At 45.7% G+C, this 17397-nt stretch overlaps 1 protein-coding gene across 3 annotated transcripts in view; it reads right to left on the minus strand.

Annotated features, from left to right (window-relative positions):
* Window positions 1-2293: 2293 nt before the first annotated feature.
* KIAA1217 (KIAA1217 ortholog) overlaps window positions 2294-17397 on the minus strand; it is a 96103-nt gene continuing 80999 nt past the window's right edge. Inside the window, exons 13-18 of one of the 3 annotated variants that reach the window (XM_010156104.1) lie at window positions 14163-14317; window positions 13394-13540; window positions 9265-9384; window positions 4115-5803; window positions 3531-3653; window positions 2294-2788 (exon numbers count right to left, since the gene is read on the minus strand). In XM_010156104.1, coding sequence (XP_010154406.1) covers window positions 2294-2788; window positions 3531-3653; window positions 4115-5803; window positions 9265-9384; window positions 13394-13540; window positions 14163-14317 — 2729 coding nt within the window. Of the gene's footprint in view, window positions 2789-3515; window positions 3676-4114; window positions 5804-5945; window positions 6002-9264; window positions 9385-13393; window positions 13541-14162; window positions 14318-17397 lie in introns of those variants that run through there. The other 2 variants (XM_010156105.1, XM_010156106.1) reach the window with 2 other exon arrangements.

Genomic DNA, 17397 nt, shown 5'->3' on the forward strand with positions numbered 1-17397 from the left:
CCCCCAGCGGTGCTCCCTCCCCGTCCCCCAAAACTGCCTCTTCATACCTGGTTTGCAGTGGAAAAACCTGGCTTTTTGGTCAGTAGCCTCTGTTGGGTTCAGCCCCCAATGGCCACTTCATGTTGACAACCACAAGCAATAAGGACCTGTGGAGTACAGCGCTGCCCACCACATTCCCAGCGACTGCGCAGGGACCTCGGTTATTCCTACCACCGCCATCGGCACCTAAATTCAAAGGGATATGGAGAACATGGTGTGCCCCCCAAGAAGCCGTGAGATGCAGGAGCAGTGCCGGCCTGCTGTCGGGCACCTGCCCCACTGTACAGCGGCTCGTGGGGGAGTGCTCTCCTGGAGCATCCCGTATGAGTGAGTTCCTATATTTCAGTGTCGGCTCCCTGGAGGCCGTCAGACCAGCAGCTTACCACCACAGCCTGCTGTGGCCATCTTTTAGCTTGAACTTGTGTTTTGGCTGAGTTCCGTAAGGGGGAAGCCCGGTGCCCAACCTCCTGGCACTCTCTGTACATGCTGCTTGTGCAGGGACATGCGCCAGCCCTACCTGGTAACGGGACAAGGCATTCAATCAGGCTTCTTCCCTTTGGAGCAAGGGAATTCTGTACTTCCACCCTTGGATAGCCCGTTGTTTGGGGCGTGCAGCGTGACAGAAGCTTCACCTTTGGACCGCCAGCCTGTCCTGGGGCCTTCCCTGCCGTGCCGGTGGGGGGATGCTGCTGGGCAGGAGGGCTGAGGGGCTAGGCCAGCTCTCCTGCTCGTGAGGTACCACTTAACCTTCACGTTCTGCAACTCCCCCCATGGCGAGGGGTGCGCAGCAGCTGTGGGCTCAGCCTTGAAAGGGCACTCTTCAGAAACTTCTGTGTCACAAGGAGGAATTAAAAATCATGTCAAAGGTGGAAAAGACAATACCTTGTTCAATCAGTCAAAGGTGGATGCTTTTTTTTTCCTTGCTAGTTTTCTGACCGGGACTTCTAGCAATTATCTTTGGTCCAGGTAAGTTTGAAAGAGCCCATCTTGAAATTACTATTCCCGTATAGCTTTAATCTGGGGAAAATAAGGCAGTTTTTCTCCCAAGGGCTTAAGGCTCTCAGACAAACAGATTAATAGCTAACTGAGACCAATATAATACGTTATTAGTGACAAAATACAAATACATAAGCATGCAGCCCTTTATTTTTGTAAAGATCTTTGCTCAGCATAGTTGTGTATATTACATTACGGTGTTATACAAATAAATTTATTTACAAAACCGTGAGCTATGCAAGCTTCTTGCTTTTTCTCCTATTTGACTGACACCCATCTTCTTCAGCCCTTCCCCATATGTATTTTTAAGCATGCATAAAAAGTAACTTTGGTGTGGTAAAACTACTTTATGTGCCCAGCCACATACAGTATTTATTTATTTATATATATTTATAGATATGTACAAAAGTTTGCCAGTATACAGAACAGTACAGAAGTGTACAGTTTAAAATCCACAATGCGATACATTAATGGGTTAGCAGGTCTCAGTAAAATAAAACTAAAGGAGAAGGGTGGATTTCGCTTAAAAAAAAAAAAAAGTAATCAGCAACTACCTGTATGTGTAAAACTATTTTTTTTTTTTTCCTTGGCTTGGCAAATTCTTAAATATCATCTGAATGGCAGTGCAATAGGTTGAGTTGCCTCATACACACTAAGACCAGTCTTGTTCTGTTTTCTTGTGCAGAGGTTTACTGTCCAGCATACTACTTTCAAATGTACATCACAATAGTATCAAAATGTTTTGGCAAAAAGATCTCGAAAGGAACCATGACATTTGTTGACAAAAATAGAAATCTGTAACAAAGCTAAATAACACCAAAATAAAAGAAAAAATATTTTAGTTTCAGTTTTACAGTTGTGCATAATCACACTTTAGTATATCTCTGTTCACTTCTAGTCCCCATAATGAAAAATAGCTTTATACAAAACAACTTACTAAAGTTTTAACCATACATTTCCCCATGCTCAGTACACTGCCGTGCACACGCACTCGAGTTCACTCACACGCCTTCGTGCTTTCTTGTACGGGGCGCTGCCTACAGGAAGAAAACCCTCTCTTACCGTTAAGAGCAGCAACAGTTTTACAAAAAAGCTTCACTCTAACCTATGTAGTAACTCAGTATTTAGCACATGATTAGTATTAAGCCTCCAGCAATACAGCAAAACGGTTACATTCCCTGGTTAAAATATCAGCTGCGGATTCTTTGAGAACGAACAAAAAGCCTCGGTGAACTTGCACGCGTGCTGTGCTTAGCCTTTAGGATGGCTCCTTGGCCGTGGATGGGGCGGACTTGCCGGCATTCCCGTTCTGTGCCTTGTAGCTGGTGAAGCTAGGTGTGTGGATTGTCCTGATGCTCTTCATACCTTGGTTGAGTGAAGTGGGAGAGGTAGAGGAGGGGGGGGAGGTAGAGGAGGAAGGAGGGGGTGGCCGGCCGTTTTGAGTCTGTAGTGAGAAGGAGAGATGGTGACCTTTCCCTGGGTAAGTGGGGCTCTGAAACTTGGAGGAGCCGTTAGAGACAGAGGGGATGAGGGAGGTAGAGTAAGTTATGCGACCTGTCTGAGGACCGAGAAGGTTAGAGGAAGGAATGGAGGTTTTAGTAGGTGGATTAAGAGGGTTAGAGCTGTCACCACTAGAAGTGGGTGCTGAGCTGCTTTTCCCAGAAGTGGGAGAAAAGGCTGGGATCTTAGAAGCAGGTAGGGTAGGGGAAGTAGCCTTATAGTCCCCACCAGCTTTCTTAGCACTTCCATTAGCCTGCAAATAAAGATGGCAGGAGACAGGTTGTCAGAAAGCCAGTAACACGATCAACCAACAGGACCTGGGAAAATAGCCTTACGGAGAATAAGGATTAACAGTTCGAGGCCTGAGCCGAGTCTTGCAGCCTTGGACCGGACCTGGTAGAAAACCCAAAGTGCCCAACAGAGTGCATAGAGAGAGCAAGCCGACAAAGCTTTTGTGAGAAGGCACGATCTATGGGTTACGGGCCAGTCCCTACGTTGGCCATGCTTCTGGGTTACTGACGTGTGAACAGACATGTCTGGCCGGAGAGTTAATGTGCATCTACTGCCAACCATTACACCCACAGGTTAGTGTCCAGGGCTTCTTGTAAAGACTCTGAACAGAAGCATTCCCAGCTCTCCTAAGGAACTGCCATGTATACCAAAGGGAAAGTAAACGGGTCGTTGACATCTTAAAATTACAGCTGAGTACCACAGTTTAAAAAAAAAAAAACAAAACCAAAAACCAAACCCAAAACACCAACCAAACCCAAAACGAAACAAGCAGCAGCAGGTGTTTTATTGCAGACATGCATGCACAAGCACAGTGAGAAGATCAGTAGGTACTGTCATGCCCCCAGGATCCAGGACGTCCAGTCAGACCGCACCCGACAGACAGGTGTCCGTTATTTGGTATCATCTCAGTCAGTTACCGGAGGTTTTAAATAAACAAACAACATGAAATGTCCATCCAAATACTGGGTTTAGGGTAAAACTACCTGTCTGTATTGGCGTGGATCCTGCAGCTTGTGCTGTTTGCCTGTTTTCTCCATGCTTCCTTGTCTAGTTTTTGAAGCCAAGGGGACCGGCATCCGGCTTGTCTGGGAGGCGGCACTGGAGCCCTGCGGAAAGGAGTGGAGGGGCAGGGAGGGAAGACAAGGAGGAGGCGTGATCAGTACTGGTGGGCTTGGAGAGGAGACCGCACACCATGCGCCAAAAAGAAATAAAAAAGCCACAGTACTACATGCAGGGAAAGTTCAGGAGCTTCACACCGCAGGTGTTAATTTCCAGAATCAAACGGAGGAAACTGCTCAGCTACTGATCAGCCTGGATTTCATGTCAGTGACGCTTGTCATTTCACACAGCAGATTATTCGACCCAGCTCCCCTGCATTTGCCCATCACCAATCAGCAGCAAAGATTAAAAAAAAAACCCCAACGGTCTATTAGCTGTTAGACACCTCATGGGGACCCAAACAAGCCACCTGAAAGGAAGCAAACAAATCACAAGGCCCTCTTGTTTAATGGTGATTATTGCAGATTTTAGAAAGCAGCTGGAGGTTTGATTTCTCGGACTGAGGTACCTTATGTGACGTGGTGGGGAGTGACGTAGGGGGCTCTACGCCAGCAAGGCTCTCATCCAGCACTACAAGCTCTCGGGGTGGGGTTTCTGGTACTACCTGGGCAGAGAAAGGGACAGTGCTTCCCTCAGAGCTGTATGTGCTTTCAGGGATAGGTTTTGGGCTCATTTCACTGATGGTGTTTTCCAGCTGCTTTATAGTCTGCTCAAGGCTGTCTAGCGTCCGGTATGTACTCTGGCGAATTTCGTCAGTCCTGGACAGGGACACTGCAGCTCCGGGGGCTCCCTCTTGCTTCCCAGAAGGACTTTTGTCACTGTCGTCAGACTGAGACCTGGCGATTTCAAATCTCTTTGCCTCCTTGTGCTGCTTCAGCGTCCCATCTTCTTCCTCTTCTTCATAGACCACAACCTGCAAGGTCTTCTTCCCGGTCTTGGTTCCTGTCCGTATCGCCTGTGTCAGAGCAGCCAGCTGCTTTTTAGGGAATTTGAACTTAAATTTTTTCTTAGAATCCTGCCTGCTTCCAAACTGATCAGCAGAGTCCGCGTTTGCTTCTGTGCTTAGCCCGTAGATCTGACGGTATTTGTTAAAATTTGTCTTTGTGCTTCCCTCCTCTGCAGGAAGCCTGGTTTGTACGGGATCAGAGGAAGACTGACGGTTGAATACATACTGCTCGTTGAGACCGCGAGCTGCTGAATATTCTGTGATTGCTTTTCCATCATTAACTGCTGGTGGCTCATCCTTCTGGCTCTCGGAGATTTCATGTGCTTCGGTTTCTTCCTCCTCCTCTTCCTCTTCTATCTTTTCCTCTGTCATCATTTTCTCCAGCTCTTCATCACATTCCTCAAAAATTGTAGAAAGGCGCTTGTAAGCTGACCTAATATCCATCGGTTCGTCGAAAATTATGATGACGGGTTTTTTGTCCAGACACACCACTGGCTCTTCGCTGTCCGCGTTTTCTGGGACACCCTTCTCCGACTCCACGTCCTTCCTCGCGTCGATGTTCACGGTTTGCACATCTACGCCTTTCCGGCTGACTATATCGTGAACTTCCCCGCTCGAGAGGACCTGGACGGCTGTTTTAGTAATCATGAAGGCGATGTTTTCTGTGGGTGGGCTGTCCTCGCTTGGAGAGCTAACCGGAGAGTCTGCCTCTTCAATGCTGTTCACACTGTTACTTCTGGACGCTTTGGGTCTTAGCACCACCTGATTGTAGCTGACTGCAGAAGCTTCCTGCTCCTGCGAGGAAGGCAGAGGCCCCGTAGCCTCCTGCGTGTGCCTCATGAGAGGGGCAGCGCTGCTGACGAGGATATGCTTGCCCATGGTCTGCAAGGCTTCACCCTGTGGCAGGCCCTGGCCAGAATCTTGTGAGAGTCTGTAGTTTAGCGTTTGTTTTCCAGTTTCAACAGCTGGAAAATGGGATCCTAAAATATCTTGAGCCCCTCTTCGTTTGTCGTCCTCTGGCAAACTAACACCAGATAGTTTTGTGCTCATATTCTGGAGGTTTTTCTTAGAATAGTCTCTACTGTCTACGAACAAACCCTTGCTAAATGTAGGACTGTCATTCATGGAAAAGCCAATTTTACTGTCAGCTGTGCTGGATGAATCAGAACCCAATTCTTCTTCAGTTTTCCCTTCCCTCTTCTCTTTAGGATGGTCACTATCTGTGGGAGATCCTGTTGTAGCCCCATACACCTGAGGGGGAAAGTCGGATTACTTAGTTATTCAGGGCTGTTACCTTTACAGGACTTTTCTTTTTTTTTTCCCCCAAATTAATCATCATATTCTCAGGGGAAGCGCAGACCTTGTGAACTCACCACTGTTTACTGCTGCAGAGGCATGTCTGAAGTTGTCATCTGATTCCTGTCTGTCTTCGGGGCAAAATTCCAAATTCTGGCAGAACAGCACATGACGTCACTGCTCTGTGCTATGCACGTGGCCAGCAGTGGTTGTTACCTGGGGCTCCTGCCTTAACAAGGCCTCCAAAATATGCAAAACCATACCAGTTACCTTATTTCCAACACAGTGGTACCTTGACCTGCTTACATTCCAGTTTAAAAAAATCTCTAGTTTGTCTAAGATTGAAGTTGAAAAGATTCATGGTATCTGTTTAAGTTCTGCTGGGGCATGTCAAAGGGAGCGTGATGAGGAAGGGTTGACAGCAGAGCACTGCGGCTTGCTAGCTCACGGAGAACAAATGCAAGAGTCTGGCTGGCTTTGAAAGGAAGTTCTCTAGCCGTAAAAGCTAATTTTCAAATCACGACATTTTGCTGCTTCTAATGTTGCTCACACCTGAGCAACGCTGTTCCATCACAGTTAATATGATCACAGTCTGAACATTTCTAAATCCTTGCGGCAGCTTAGAAGTATTCCTTCAAAATTACCAGTGCTGCACCCTGCAGCACCTGTGGAAGTGCAGGATGAAACACTGAGCTACGTTCATTTCTAGAATCAACTCCGAACTGCACACGGAGAGGTCACCCACTACCTCAAAAGTGGTATATTCCCAGCAATGCAAAGGTAAGGGGGCTTTTTTCCTTATTTTCAGATTAAGTCCCCTGGAGATGCTGTTTCATAATACCAGGCTTTACTCTGGGGCTCGGTTTGTTAAGTGCTAGTGGCAGCTTAGGATAAACACCACTCATCAGGATGAGGGAATGACCTGGAGAGACACCATGCCTATGAACAAGCATGAGAGAAACCTACAGTCAAAAGACGGCTCGCCAAGAAGGAAATGAACCTGGCCTCAAGCGCCTGAAGGCAGTGTGCCAAAAGCGTTGCTGCTGACACCGCTTGAGACTAGAAGCTGACTCCTCCCGCAGCAGAAGGACAGATTATACTTGTATGAGCATCAAGACGGGCAGAAGATCAGTCAGCAGTCACCCTCCCACCTGAGATGAATGAGTGACAGTACAGAAATCCACGAGTTGGCTAGTGCACGTACCCCCCGTGCCTACAGAGGTTCACAGGTACAGTTTCTACCTCTTGTGTGGCATTTTCTTAAATGCCGTCTGACAATTTTACACAGAAAAACTTTACACACAATCAAAACGCAGGAGCAAGAAAGACAGCAATAGACCAGAGTCACAGTTCATCTCTGCGAAGGCCTATACACAGCAGTAACAAGGCTGTGTAACTGCTCCACGGATACCCTGACATCCCTCACATTTCCAAATGAGGAGCTATCACGCAGACCAGCCACAGCCAGCGAGGCGTCATGGGCTGACACAGCCTGCGCTTCGTGCTGAGAGCTGGTATCAGAGCAGGGTCATCTCAGGCCCAGGCTTGCTTAGTGGACGCACCTCCCAGTCCTGTTACATCTCAGAGCTCCCAGAACTAGGCCAGGCCATTTAATGGCACTTGTTGACCATGGATATGCTGACTCAGTGGCTGAGTTCCCATTTCTCTGTATCTTTTTTAGCAAGTTCCACTTCATGTTCCAAGCAACAGTGCAACATCTCGTGAGGGTATTGTACAATATACCTAATTCTACAAACTGCTGCCTTTCTATTCAAAAAATAAAACCACAGCATCCATTTCCTCTAGGAGTTTATCATGACCATAAGGCTCCATATTAAAAGCCAATAAACATTTTGTCATGTCAGATGACAAAAGCAGATCTCATGAACCTTAATTTCCTGGACTCTGTGTTATTCCAATAAATAGCAGTTTATGGCAATTGCTTGGCAGCACCTTTCAAAGAAACATTTGTGCCACAGGATGTGCAGTGTCTTGAGTGGTGACCCAGGTTTTCCTGTAACAATACGATCATCTCATTCTGACACCAGTCGTAATGAGGACAAACAGAGATACATTTGCATTTTTTTCCTCCGTAACACTGTCACATGCTCCACAACCAAGTAATTTTTCCCTTTCACTCATTCCCTTGAACATGTACCCTCACCCAGCCAGGTGTTTGCAGCTTTCAATCAGAACTGCTGTTTGGGCAGCTCAAAGCCAAGTCCTTGTGTGCAGTGCCCTGACCTGGCAGCAGTACCTTCTGGAGAACGTACGGATCTTGATGCTAATAATGTATCAGACACCCCCACCGAGGTGTCACCTTGTGCGTACAGCGGCAGTGCCCTATGGAGGTGCAGCTCACCGTGCTTAAGGCAGCTGGGTTCTTTGCCTTGGGGACCTGGAAAAGTCATTTTCTCTCACCCTGCCTCAGTTTCTGTTAAATGAAGTTGAAGTACAGTGTCTCTCATAAAATCCTTGGTGAGCTGCTCATGATGCTACATCAGAGAAGGCATTACTGCTATTGCCAATTAGCATACACACACAAAATGCACGACAAAGTTGAAATGCTGTGCTGAAGAGCTGTGTTTTCTTCCTCGCTATATCCCCCTTCACTGCAAACTGGCATTTGGCTGACAAGCTGTCATGCCTGCACAACCCCCCTAAATCCAGCAATGATGTAATTCATTATCCTTAAACTTAAAAAGGATGTCTGCAAAGGCAGAAATATTTGTCCTTCTCTTCATCCTGCATGCTGGCTGCCCACTAAGACCATTCAACTCAACTGGCAATTTCAGTCCAGCTACAGCTGTGACATTCACCCCAACGTGGCCATGGCCCCGGGCACCTCTTCTAAGTCCCATGACCGAAGGGTGAATCCTGAGCATTAACTTTCAGGCTAAGACCAAATTCGACCCATCCACCTTGTCTCTGTCTTCCAATAAACTGAATGGGCTTTCTGAATATCTGGTAACTATTTCTGGGACCAAGAAATGAAGCAAAATAAAGCAGAAATTCTCTGAAATGGCTGAGAGGAACCACTAATTTTCCTCAAGACAAGAACAAGGCTTAGGAGAGATGCTTCACCATCCATTTGCCAGTACAGCACTGGAAGGATGTTCAAAGGAGTATGAACATCTCCTTAGAGGAAACCAATGGATCCTCTTTTAATTTTCATTTCACAGAGTCATAAAATTTCATGCAACCCTTGTATAATTGCTGATGAGACCCATCATAATGTAGATTGATACAACATTCCATATGAGTGTTTCTGAGCCATAGTGAGACAAAAGGAAGGAAACCACTAGGCAGTGGTGGGCGGGGGTTAGAGAGAACAGGACACAAGATATAAGATTAGTTTTGAAGGAAAGAAGGTTATGCCAAGACTGGGTGGCATGTTTACAAATGCCACTTGTTACCTTCTTTTCCTTGTGAAGTATTAAAGTCCCAGGCCTTATGTCTTTAACATGTGTATCATTTCTGGACTGTTCAGCATGACTGTTTGAGTTTACATCCACAAAAGAGCACTTCTGGAAAGCCTAGGAAATAAATACTGCAGGTTATCAGGAGACCAAGTAGCTTTTACACAGAAATGTCTGGAGATGGCCAACTCCAAAGACAGCATTTGCTTTCAACATCCACAGCTCAGTAATATTACCTACAAGCTCATGAGATAGTAGAGATTTTAGACTACTGGACTAAGAGAAATAGAGCATTCTGTCCAGTCTGCCAAGACTACGCTCTAAGTCATCATGTTGACCTCAACATTCCCTGCAGGGAGATAAGCTCGATTTCTGCTTTTACAGATGGGGAGACGAAGGCACACAGAGGTGCTGCAAACTATCCAAACTGAAGTAGGAAACCCATGACAAACCTGGGGTTGTGACAGTACCTACTTCCTAGTGGCTGATAATCATGCAAGAGCTATATTACTCCACTTCTCCCCACACAAACAGTTATTAAAACTTTCGACTTTGAGACGTGTCTTTGCCACAGCCGTCGCTAACTCTCCAGATGGTGACAGTCCCAACATACAGGCTTGCGGACCACTGGCCTCCCACCATCCATGGCCTGGACTTTTCAGCCCTTTATCTTGCTATCCTGTTTCCATTTCCTTTGGGTTTCTCTATCCAACTGTCTCCCAGATCCAGAGAAGCAGAACTATCATTGCCACAACTGCATAGTGCTGGCTACAAGTGTGCATCACTGGGATTTCTGCAGGCCCCTACTGGCACAGTAGATGTACAGGCAGGACATCTCTGCCAGCCAGAGGAATGAGGGAGGAGTGCTTACAGCAGTCAAACACACCGTGACATGCAAGAAGGTTATACTCTTATACCATGTATTAGGGAAATTAATTCCTGTCAAGTCTCATGAAAGTAACAGCCATGATCACAGATTAAGATCACAGATACAAGAATCAGGCCTGTTCTTTAACAATTGCATTCCTCCTATGTACTGCATATTAATGCAAAATCAGAAAAGTAACAATAATGAAAAAATCCAGTGCAAAAATCAGTGTGTAGAGTTCCTTCTGGTTTTCCATTACATTGTGTTTGTATGTGTTTATAGACCAGAGTACCTAAGACAACATGAAACTATTAGAAAAAGTAGTCTCCCTCCTCATAGTACAGGGTATGGACTTTGCCCAGCTTACCCATTTGTGAGGCCAGTGATGTACTTTTAAGCTAGGCATACCATCTACAAAGGAATCCTCTAAGTCCTTCAGACTTTAAGTGTTAAAGAATCCACTATTTCCCTTGGTAACTTGTTTATTTTTTCACCGTTGCTCCAAAATATCTATAACAATGTCCAAATACATTTTATGCTGTAGCAGCTGATTACTAGTATGCCTTTCTGGGCTAGATTAAAAAGGTACTTCCCATGAAAGTACCTACATTGTACTCATCTCTTCTGAACCTTCGTATTCGTAACAGCCTTTTCAAATGGGGGACAGAGGGATACTTAATCGTGGATGCAGCAGCCCAGTGCTGATCTCACTGATCCTGTACATAGAGATAAAAACACACCCTGTTCTCAAATCTGCACCCAAAGCAGACACTAACTTTCTGGCAACAGCATTCACCTGGGAGCTCCTGTCTACTTGTTACTGCAATGCCTGTTTCTTTCCAAGACATGCAGTTGTGGTCTGGCATATATTTTGTTGTGGACTTTATCATTCAGCATATAAAGTCATGTGGACTTTATATTTCAGCAAATGTATTATGACCGTTAAGTGATTGCTATCGCCTCCCTGCTCTCATACTTCACTAATTTGAATTAAGCTGACTTAAACAGTAAGGATTTTAGATGTATTTCCAGACTGTTGATGAAAATACAGAGTGACACTGGGCCTGTAGCTCATCCCTGTGGGACGTGGCTATAAACACTTGCATCAAGAGCAGCACTTTCAGAGCCAAACAGCCCTCAATCCTCCTATGATTTTCTTTAATATTCTATGGTGACAGATTTTTATCAGAATGCTCTATGATGTTTGATCAAATTACTTACAAAAATGTTTACAGGTATACAATTCAGTTTAAGCAGTCAAACCCGTTACCTGATCAAAGAGTGCTGTTTGCTTTGAAAGATCTGTGTTCCAGTACGCTGTGCTTACTAGCATAACTGTTTATGTCTATCCTTTAGTTTTTAACCAAATCCCATACCCGATCTTCCATTATTCTGCCTGTGACTGATATCAGACTAATGAGCCTGTAGCTTCTGGGTCAAGCAGTTTGCCCTTTTTAAAACATGGTAACCTGCCAACCCTCTAAAATATAGCCAGCATTTTGGTATTTGTTTAAAAACAGCATTGCTTCTCCACAAAACCAGCATTTAAACACTCATTCCCTGTTTAGCTACTGTGCCTATTTCTCCACCTTAGCTCCACTCAGCCCTGTTTTCCAGACGGTAACCTACACCTCACCTTTCCTAGGGCTGGGAGATGATGTGAGAGTTTCACTGCCCCCAGCTCTCCTGTTGCACTAGCCATTAGCACACAAACAGGGGGTAAGGGTAAACGGCTGACCTCACCCCCTGCAAAACAGATGTTTGAAGCACTAGTGGGTGGAAGCTGAGCCAAGGGGCAAGGTGCACCCATGACACATTAACAGTTGCTGCTTAATATCCACATCTCCTGTGCCGCAAACACTTCACGGGCAGCACCATACCCACCTTTTGGGAGGTGGACAGCAGGGATCATTTCATGTCATGACCATGCTCTGAAACACCACGGCATCATAAATTATAACCAGTTAAGCTGATCCATATTTCTTTTCCTCATGTGTGCATGGAATAGGAGTGCCCCTGGGAAGCTGTGATAATTGTTTTCTGCAGCATCACCATAGCTGAACTGAACCAGCCTATGTGCTATCAAGCGAAGGACCAGCAAGAGAGCACTACTTCTATGCCACGGGCACAGTAATGTAGCAGTTACACACCAGGGAATAGCAAATGTTTCAGTGTTCGAACACTCCAGGAAACAGTGGACCATAGCACAGAGCAGGTGAGCACACCCCGGCAGGAGCAGACCCCGCATTCTCCGGTCCCACCAGTGCTAACCCAAACAACGGGCTCTCACCACCCTGCCAGGCTCGTGCTAAGTGCAAAATACTAGGCCAGGGACAACCACACCAAATGTACACCAATCATCTACTTTCCCACCTACGTGTCTAAGTTTCTCCGGTGGCAACCACTGCATTCTTGACCACTCCTCAGCTCCAGACCTCTTGAACAAAATTTGGGTGGTGCTTACAAAACCAGTCGTATCCTGGGCTTTGCCAACCGTATCCTGGGTTGCCAACCGTATCCTGGGCTGTATCCAGAGAAGTGTGGCCAGCAGGTCGAGGGAGGGGATTCTGCCCCTCTACTCTGCTCTGGTGAGACCCCACCTGGAGTACTGCGTCCAGCTGTGGAGCCCTCAATATCAGAAGGATATTGACCACTTGGAGCGAGTCCAGAGGAGGGCCACAAAGATGATCAGAGGGCTGGAGCACCTCTCCTATGACGAAAGGCTGCGAGAACTGGGCTTGTTCAGCCTGGAGAAGAGGAGGCTCCGAGGAGACCTCATTGCAGCTTTCCAGTATCTGAAGGGGCTACAAGGGGGCTGGGAGAGGACTTTTTACAAGAGCCTGTAGTGATAGGACAAGGGGTAATGGGTATAAATTGAAATCAGGGAGGTTTAGATTAGATATCAGGAAGAAATTCTTCACAGAGAGGGTGGTGAGGCACTGGAACAGGTTGCCCAGAGATGTTGTGGATGCCCCATCCCTGGATGTCTTCAAGGCCAGGCTGGATGTGGCTTTGAGCAACCTGGTCTAGTGCAAAGTGTCCCTGCCCATGGCAGGGGGGTTGGAACTAGATGATCTTTAAGGTCCCCTCCAACCCAAACCATTCTATGATTCTATGATTCTAAAACGTGTACCGCCCAGTGAGACCCGGTGAGACTGGCAGACCTACTTTCCTTGGTGTTCTGAGCCAGACTTAGTGCTGAGGTCCTAGAAGCGGTATCAGGCCTGGGTGGCTTCATGCACAACACAGAACACATACCTGTAATTCTGCCATTATTTTATCTCCTTCCTCTTCCTCTTCATCTTTTGCAGCTGCTGTTACAGCATGCCCTGTGCTCCGAGACAATGCCTGATCCTCTCTGGCGACTTTGGATTGTGCTATTTGCCCAGCATCTTCACTGCATTCCTGTAAGGGGATGAGAAAGCACAGACAGACAATATAGTTGAGCCGTCCTGAGGCCAAGTAAACACAGAATAGTCAACACTACTGCAATTCCCCTGTGGCAAGGTCCCGCTTCCTTTTTAAGGAGACTGCGACTTCATCAGTTCAAAAGCAACCAATATTGCTGATGTGATAGCATGTTCACAGATTAAAAAGCTTCCTAACTCGGCTTTCCCTCCCTTCCTGCAGGGAGCAGAACAGATGGGGAAAGGAATCCCAGAGAAACTAATTTGCAACGTTTCTGCAAAAACACTCACAAATCTGAGCTGATCTTCCCCATCTGTGTAAGGCGTGCTTTTTTTATTCCTAATCTTCTTACCCCTCTAAATGAAAGCAGCCTGCGACTTGCCTTCTACACTGCTAGGAGATAAGAGCAGCAAGACTCCTGTGAACAGGACTGACCAAACCTTACTTGTACATTTGGCCTAACTGCAGTGTTTCCTGGTAAGCAGTTTCAGTAGCTCTCCAGGACGTAGCTCTGTCTCAACTTATTTTGTGGTTTATAGACACAGCCCAAGCTTGGGAATGCTTCTCTGTGCCAGCCACTCATCAGCAGTCTGATTGCTCAGAATCTGAATCACCAAACCTTTACGGCAGCAGCCTCTTTTCTGGCTGCATAGATGACATCTCCTGATCTCGTTGTGGTTAGTCCTGACCCTGGCAGGTAACTGCGCCGTGGAGGTGGAGGAGGTGGAGACTTGGTCAGCTTGTCGTTATCCTGTTCTCCATCGGGAACTTCCTCTGCAAGTAAACAGGGCAGCACAAAGTGAGCAGAGGCGAAGGAGGGGAAAAAAGTATTTGCATCCCTGCCTCAACTGGAAAGGAAAAAAGAGAAAGTTTTAAAAGGTCCTGCTGCTGAATATATACAAATAGAAACATTTTTGGTATTCAAGGGAACAAAAGCAGGCAGTGCTGCACTTGCAGAGCAAAACCATGTCACTTCAGCTCAAAATGTACAGCAAAACTCGTCCCCCACGTCACTGTGGCTGGGTTTCAGCCTTTGGTGTTCAGGTGTGACAGTCCAGCACACTGCAAATCAAAAATGTATAAAGTATGTAAGACACAGGGTCAGCTGAGTACCTGGTCACAGATAGTGCCCCTGCAGCCTCCTTTGAAAGTGGGTCCTCTGACGTGGTACTAGCAAGACACCAAACCTGGAGGCTTCTGGTCGTTCTCAGCAATTCTGAAGCAATCAGCACACATTTCTGTTCTGCCTGGGAGGTGCTAGGAAAGAAGCTGAAAAGTTTTGTCCATCTTATTGTTGGACAAAACTAGCTACATTCAGACAAAGCCTGAGAGGGAACATGTAATCACTGCTTTGGAGATGCTCTCTAGATCAATGAGTCCTTTTGCACCTCTCCCCTGAGCAGGGCAGGGACATTTGTTTTTGCTTTACATACTACTAACTATCCCAGGAATGCACAGTGTTGCCTTTGAACTATCATACAAGAGCCCTATATGTATATTTTGCTAATCCATGAAGATTCAAATACCAAATCTAAGGGGTGAGCAGAGCCAGCCCTTGCTTTCCAAGGACAGTCTTCCAGAAAGCATTTTCTCAAACTGGTATTCCCCCACCCAGCTGCCACTTCCTCTTCCCCACGGTCACTGGATGGCATTTTTTCCAGAAGCAATGTTACATAGCTCGTGACCTGTTGCAATGTGTTTCTGGTCACAGGCTAAGCATGGCAACAGCCACCATGTCCATGCTGCTGTTTACAATGTTTGTTTTCAAGGGTGACAGAACAACCTTTCTGCGGCTACTCAATGTTATATAAACAGCTGTAATAAATATAACCCAGAAAGATAAAACCTCCTGCTTTTGGGATTACCCAGCTGTTTAGGGCTAAGTATTCCCTCTGGGCAAGTTATTGGATAACTGCCTGCTCCTGGAGCTGTGTCAGGCTCCTCCAATGCACCGCCTGGACCCTGGGGCTGGACGGAGCCCTTGTCTGACCCAGCCTCATCTTTGTTCCCTTCTTAGCTAAAATGCGCTTTGAAACTGCTTAAGCTTAAAGAAATGCTCTGTTGTATTATCTCCCTTCTTGCTTATCAGGCACTCGCTTGCAGCATTGCAACAAGAATGAATTTCCAGATGCACTTTACAGTAGACCACTTCTTTGGTCAATACACATCACTAAGTTTTTCGTGATACCAGATGTACTGCTGCTGTAAAATCAGAGTCATTTTCTGACATGGGGTTTAGCAGACCACAATGTGGGGCCTGTGCAAATCCCTACCCCTTTTAACGTGCTCAGCCTATTAACCTCAAACTGGTAATGGCTCTGACTGCAAGAGCACTGAAGTTTTTTGCACACTTAAGAAGAGCAAGGCAGGATGAGAGACATGGAAGGCACAAAGACAGAATGATTCCAACCATCTCTTTCACATCTGTGAGACATTCATCCACCTCCATCTTCAAAATGGGAAATAAAAAACACAAATACAGGTAAGAGAAATTGCCAATGAGTGGCAGGTACACAGGCTATAGAAGGCTAATCCCCTCACACCCCTTAACTGGAGTCGTTAAGGAGAGGATGTGATGGGGTTTTCTCACAGCCAATGCAACAACAGCCAGCAAGACATAAAACATCAAAGGTGGCTTTCTATTTTCTTTACTAAACAATTTTATTTCCCCAATCTAAATGGGAAAAAAAACCCAAAAACCAAACAATCCAACCAAAATCAAGCAAACAAAACCAAAGCAAACCAACAACAACCAAAAAAAACCCAAACGCCAACAACTTTGAAGGAAAAAACCTGAGGAAAAGACCTTATTTTAATACTTCTTTTTTCTCATGGCTGAGTTCATCTAGCATGTTTACCGAGGGAGGAGCGTATGGACAAGTACAATTCACTCAGTTAGAGACTAAACATGACCAAAATGGTTACTTTATGGAACCTTCTTTGGTGCCAGAGCCTGCCCTCAGGTAGTCTTGGTAGTCAAATAAGCGAACTGACTTTAATGGAAGCTACTGATGACTCAGCACTTGCAAAAATCAGGGCAGTCTCACATATGAAGGCCCGAAGAGAGATGAAGGAGCTCAATTTCTGATGTACGTGCTAGAGACATTTCCTGTATTTTTCACTGAACAATCTTGGTAACAAAGATAAGTTAGAGTCAAGACATTAAAGAACTATTTACAATCATCTGCAAAATTGTGTAAACTGTGCAGCTTTAACTTTGTTTCGTGTTTTGCGGAGCCAGGGGGGAGGCAGGAAGAGTTTCTTAATAGGATTCTGTGTGGAGAATGGCTGAGACAACATATTCTGGCAATGTGATCTATTATGCTTCTGCAGCAAAGCCAACAGAGCACTCTACTAGTGTATACCCAAAATGTCTTTTGTGCTATATTAGCAGGTAGGTGGTCTCTCATTCCTTATGTTCTCATTTCTCCAGTCCACAGCTGACTGATACTGAAATTTTCATCTTGAATCATAGAAGAGTTGGGTGACATGTAAGATATTTAATCAGATACTAAGAAAAAGTTTTGCTGTTTCCTTATTTATGTTACTATTACAGATTTCATTATGCACAACAGAAGGCAAATGTCTCAATCTCATCAAATCTCTCCTTAAATCTGCTGGCTACACACTGTGCAAGATTGTGTTCTGGAAGTGGATTAGTTAACTATGTGAGTTACAAAACTTTTCTGTTATTGTGTTCTGCACTTTCAAGGATGTCACAGCTCACTGCACCCATATGGTATTTATTTTCACTGACATTTTCTGTTTATGCCACACGTTACAGAAGACAATTGTGTTGATAGCCAGTAACCCCACTGAACAGTGCCAGAATTCTAAAATTACTTTATGAGGTT

This window comes from Eurypyga helias, unplaced genomic scaffold, assembly GCF_000690775.1.
Source record: "Eurypyga helias isolate BGI_N326 unplaced genomic scaffold, ASM69077v1 scaffold6077, whole genome shotgun sequence".
NCBI classification, from domain to species: Eukaryota; Metazoa; Chordata; class Aves; order Eurypygiformes; family Eurypygidae; genus Eurypyga; species Eurypyga helias.